The 4775-nt window shown below is 45.6% G+C and overlaps 2 protein-coding genes across 3 annotated transcripts in view; one reads left to right on the top strand and one right to left on the bottom strand.

Annotated features, from left to right (window-relative positions):
• The window catches only part of LOC104814894 (aladin), a 3602-nt gene extending 3426 nt beyond the window's left edge, over positions 1 to 176 (top strand). Inside the window, 1 exon segment of the mRNA XM_010543157.2 lies at positions 1 to 176. Coding sequence (XP_010541459.1) covers positions 1 to 31 — 31 coding nt within the window. The 3' untranslated portion in view covers positions 32 to 176.
• A 342-nt stretch (positions 177 to 518) lies between these two features.
• Positions 519 to 2675, bottom strand: LOC104814769 (probable aquaporin SIP2-1). 2 transcript variants are annotated; one of them, XM_010543043.1, is made up of 4 exons: positions 2064 to 2675; positions 1289 to 1549; positions 1039 to 1200; positions 519 to 840 (listed from the first exon to the last, which is right to left on the bottom strand). In XM_010543043.1, the coding sequence occupies exons 1-3, from the start codon at positions 2352 to 2354 to the stop codon at positions 1045 to 1047; spliced, it is 708 nt and encodes a 235-aa protein (XP_010541345.1). In that variant the 5' UTR covers positions 2355 to 2675; the 3' UTR covers positions 519 to 840; positions 1039 to 1044. The 2 variants fall into 2 exon arrangements, with proteins under 2 accessions (XP_010541345.1, XP_010541289.1); XM_010542987.1 differs by lacking the exon at positions 519 to 840 and having other exon boundaries at positions 854 to 1200; positions 2064 to 2674.
• Positions 2676 to 4775: the final 2100 nt, after the last annotated feature.

Here is a 4775-nt window from a genome sequence, read left to right as displayed (position 1 = left end):
CTTCCGATCAAATGTTCTTCCCCTAGTCTAAGGCAGACAACGATGAGTTCCATGGACATGGACATGGACATGGAACTTCACTGTAAGTTGTAAGACAAGACAAGATCTGCTCATTTTGATCGTGTAATAACATACCTTACTTATGTGTTCAACGTGAGAAAACTTGCTTGGTCTCAGAGCTCGAATCCTAATCCGAAAATGCATTAATGGAAAGGCGGAATCTCGGAGTTCTTAGACATTATTGAGCTTCTTGGCCATCTTCATCTTAGTCTGCAATGGCAGTTCCGTACATTTCAGAAGCCGCAGATTTCGCGGTCACTACTGCGGCACGGAGGTTCTCTCGAGAGGCTCTGTTTCGGGATGAAACGACATTGAAGATGATAAAACAAAAAATAGGATAAGGGTGGTCATCTGGGGTTACGGTTGGAGTTCGTTTGTGAAAAATTATATTTATATGGTTTTTACACTAGATCAAATTCGATTTCGGTTTTTGTCGATATTAGACCATAAACCCGGTCTCATCCAAGATCCAGTTACCCATATTCAAATCCAATTTTCGAATTTTTTCCGCCACTAAACCCGATGACATTTTACAGAATGAGTTCACCGTGTTTTCGATCTAACTACATTTTCTAGATACTCGAAGAAAAGATCGGTTAAATTACCGCCTTACAATACCTCCATACCCATACCTGAAATTGAACCTCGGATGAGACCATAATCTGTATGTTCACTTACCAGTTTACCACCCGACCCACCAAGGCTTGGGCGAACGAGTTGATCTTATCAAAGATCCTCTTGACACATGGTTCTTGTTCCGACAAGAGACAATCAAATGGTCTGGAAAATCGAATTATGAACACCATCAATCTAATGGCATTGGCATTCTAAGGCTAATCTCCATTTCTCCTGACCTTCCATGCTTTATAATTTGCAGAAGAATAAACACTTTGCACTGAATCAGTCCTAAAACTGATTCAGGATAAACACATTTCCGAAATCTAAAGATTCGAACTGATAATTTATAAACAACGAGACCTTTCCTCATTCGGATTTAGCCTTGGCCGCCGTGGCAAGAGGCCTAACCACCAGTCTGAAGATCCAAACCGCCATTAACGTAGCTTCGACCGGAGCAAGCCAGTACACGAGTATGTGCTCCTTCGTTATATGCTCGCCTCTTGCATATGCCCATCCCATTACCTGCAAAGTTTTCGGGCAAGTTCCATAACCAACAGAAGTGGATAAACCGCCATTTTCAGACACGTTTAACTGTCTAGGGAGCACTTACAGCTGCGGGGTTCATGCATCCACCGGTGAGATCGGAGCCAAGAACGTGAAGGGTCAGCTTGGACAGGCTTCCGATCCATGTCTTCATGAAGAAACTCCCTGGGATTTTTCTCGACACTCCCAACGATATCGTCACGATGGCGAATGTAAGCATTCCTTCTGTTAGGGCTCCGTGATGGATCGCTACGTTCAGACGTGGCCCTCGTCCGATCTCGGGAAATGTCTGAAGAACATGCCTAACTCCGAGGATGGATCCAGCCACCTGAGAGAGTCAATCCATTTTTCAAAAGCAGGAATCTGAGTTCGGTTTGATGATGACATCAAGAAACTGTTGTCAAGTTTCTTGCTTTCTTTCTTTCTTGCATATATACAGAACGCACATTGAGTGATATACAGATATAGTTTATGGTTTCTTTCCAAGAAAATAGCATCAAAGGAAGTAACTTTCTCCTCCAAGAACGATTTCGAATTCCGGGTTCTTATTTCCCGTTTGATTTTTTTTCTGAAAAATCACAGCCCTGTATTGATCAGAGATGATGATTCAGCAGTTTCAGATCACAAATCTCATTACAGAAAACCAAATTTCATGTCGGAAGGAAGTCTAAGCGATTTATTCAGTTCTAAAAGATCTGTCATAATGATGCAACAACAGAGACACTTTCAATGGAAGACGCAATAAAACACATGTCGTATATCGAAGGTCAAATAAATGGTTTCCAATTGTCAGAAGAATTTGATCGAACCAAAAGGAGATGGGTATAATTGGTGGGTCGAACCTCGACTGGGATTCTGATCGCGACGGCGAAGATAAATTCGAAGACGCCGCCGCCGGAGGAGACGGCGGCGGCCAGAGTGGTCAAAGGGTTGTAGAGTCCGCCATTGGTGAGCTTCTGGAAATAAGCGAACAAGAACATGTTGGCGACGGACAGAACATATCTGACGAGATCTCCGGTCGTGTCTCGCCCATATCCCCAAACTCCATGGACGAGTAAGTTGGCCAGAACACCGGCCCATACCCACATGAATGCCAGGACGAAATCAGCCACTACCAGAGAGATTTTACCCATTTTGATTCAGACAAAACAAAAACCCACCAAGAAAAAAACAACCTTTTCGTGTTCCGTTGCTCCGTCAGTTCACACGAATTTCTGAAAATTCAGGAACCCTAAGAACACGATCCCACTTTTCTTTTTTCCTTCTATTTTTGGTGGGATGGTTTTGATTGGTGCTAATACGTTGGGTTTATAGCATTTTTCTTTGTTTTTTTTTCCGCACGCTGATTGCACATCAATGGAGGAGATTCTCGGACAGCAGTGATGAGGGTGTGAGTCAGATCCCGACAAAGAAAATGTACTCTTCGGTCTTTGGTGTTTCTCACCGTCGTCAGAAACCACGCGCCCAACCCCAGCTTCAACTAACTTATTATTCTGCATGATTGCAAAAAATATTTGGTAAAATAAAACCTAATTTCGAATATCCCGATGTATTCGAATAAATAATAAAATGATCTTTTATCAATAATTTTTAAATGACTCAAAATTTCGGGTTTAATTTTGGTTAGTCCGAAAATCTCTAATATCTGACCAAACAATTCTTAATATATAATTTCTCGACTTTGTCCACGCCTAACATAAATATTTGTAATTCATTGGCATTTCTGCCTGATAAGGCTTTTTGGGCCTACGTCAGAAGGAAGCCCAAGGAGAAAAGCAATGGAGAAGCAGGCCCAATGGAGGAGAAAGACACTTGAAGAAATGGACGTTGAATAAAGCTGAGGTGGCAGCATTGGAGAAGATGACACACGAGGAAGCCGAGGCGAGAAGATTCTGTTAGGACGTTAACCACGCCTATCCTTATTATATTACGTTTTAAAGTTTGTTATTGCCAGATCATCAGGTTGTTGGTGAGAAGGCTATATATTTACGACTTTGCTGTGTAAAAGGGTATCAGAAAAATACTCAGAAAGTGTGTGTGTGGAGTGGACCTCTCACTGGGAAAAACTCTTGGGATTTTCTGGGTCTTTGGTATTGATAAATAAAGTATCCCTTTTCGTGGACTTTATTAATTGGTATCAGAGCCTAGTCGGGTCAACCATGCCGCCGAAAAATTCGAAGCTCGAGCAGCTTGAGGAAGCGGTGACCAAACAGATGGGCCAGTTTGATTCTCGGATGACCCAAATGCATGGGGCTATTTCGGGACTCCAGAAAGATTTTGGCCGGATGATGGAACAGTTCTGTCTCATGATGGACGGCCGTCGGGAACCAGAGAAATCATCCCCTGGGGACGTGGTTACAGGGGGGCAGTCGTCTCGGGGCCAGGAATCTTCCCATCGGTAGGGGAAGGCTCCGTTGATGGACCAGGAGACAACACCTGTTCGGGCTATGGAAGCGCAGGAAACCAACTGTGTTGCGTTTATTGCCGGCCCCGAACTGCGAAAGATCGAGATGCCGATATTTGAAGGAACCAACGTTGCTGGGTGGGTTACTCGCGCCGAGCGCTACTTTCGTTTCGGGAATATTCAGGACCCGGAACGTCTCAACTTGGCGGCGTTAAGCATTGATGGGGAGGTCCTCCACTGGTACGACTGGCAGTGCAGCAACCGACCTTTCCGTGACTGGGCTGATTTTAAATCCCGTCTTCTTCGGCGATTTGATGAACGTATTGTAGGATCTGTTGGCAATCGTCTTTTTTCCATACATCAGACTACTACGGTCTTGGACTATTTACGAAGTTTCGAAGAGCTGTTGTCACAACTTTCGGAGGTTCCGGAGTTTTTGCTCGAGTGTGCTTTTCGCAGCGGCTTAAAAACGGAGATTCGTAATATGCTGGAGGTTCTCAATCCACAAGGAATGGAGGACACGATCGCGCTGGCTTTCCGTCTGGAGAGGAACGCGGTGGCAGAATTCAAATCTGGGGATACTCGTTCTTCCCGATTTCCGGCATCGACACCGGCTGGGCATTTTCGGACGGTATCGCTGCAAACGGGGAACGATGGCGGTCTGGGCCGTGGTGGGCTTCGCCTCAGGAACCAGGTCCAGTTGTCGGGCCCAGACAAGGAACTCAACCTGAGTTGGGCCAGGGAGCCCAAAGGCCCAATTGCCGGAGACTTCCAGATGCGGAAATCAAGGAACGTCGCCGTCGAGGTATGTGTTTTCGCTGCGACGAACGTTACCATCAGGGTCATCGCTGCAGGAACAGGGAGTTACAGGTGGTAATGGTGACGGACGAAGGGGAAGAGGTCCTCGCCGAAGATGACAACCCAGAGCCGGTGGAAGACGAGCTCAACCCAAACCCTGAAGTCGCGACTCTGTCTCTCCAATCCGCGGTGGGTATCACGTTTCCAAAGACTCTGAAAGTTGCGGGGGAGATTCATACCCGTCCTGTCATTGTGCTGGTTGACAGTGGCGCAACCCACAACTTCATTTCATGGGAAATCGTCCGGGCTTTACAGATCGAGCCAACGCCGACTACGGGATACGGAGTTACTC

The sequence above is a fragment of the Tarenaya hassleriana genome, unplaced genomic scaffold, assembly GCF_000463585.1.
Source record: "Tarenaya hassleriana unplaced genomic scaffold, ASM46358v1 Cleome1, whole genome shotgun sequence".
Lineage (NCBI taxonomy): Eukaryota > Viridiplantae > Streptophyta > Magnoliopsida > Brassicales > Cleomaceae > Tarenaya > Tarenaya hassleriana.
This window is presented reverse-complemented; position numbering and strand designations above follow the sequence as displayed.

What these genes read in the sequence shown, in the direction of transcription:
- LOC104814769 (XM_010543043.1), bottom strand. Translation starts at nt 2,354, where the DNA reads ATGGGTAAAATCTCTCTGGTAGTGGCTGATTTCGTCCTGGCATTCATG. An exon ending in CGATCAGAATCCCAGTCGAG is followed by an intron (nt 1,550 to 2,063) that starts GTTCGACCCACC and finishes TGACTCTCTCAG; the next exon opens with GTGGCTGGATCCATCCTCGG. An exon ending in GATGCATGAACCCCGCAGCT is followed by an intron (nt 1,201 to 1,288) that starts GTAAGTGCTCCC and finishes AAAACTTTGCAG; the next exon opens with GTAATGGGATGGGCATATGC.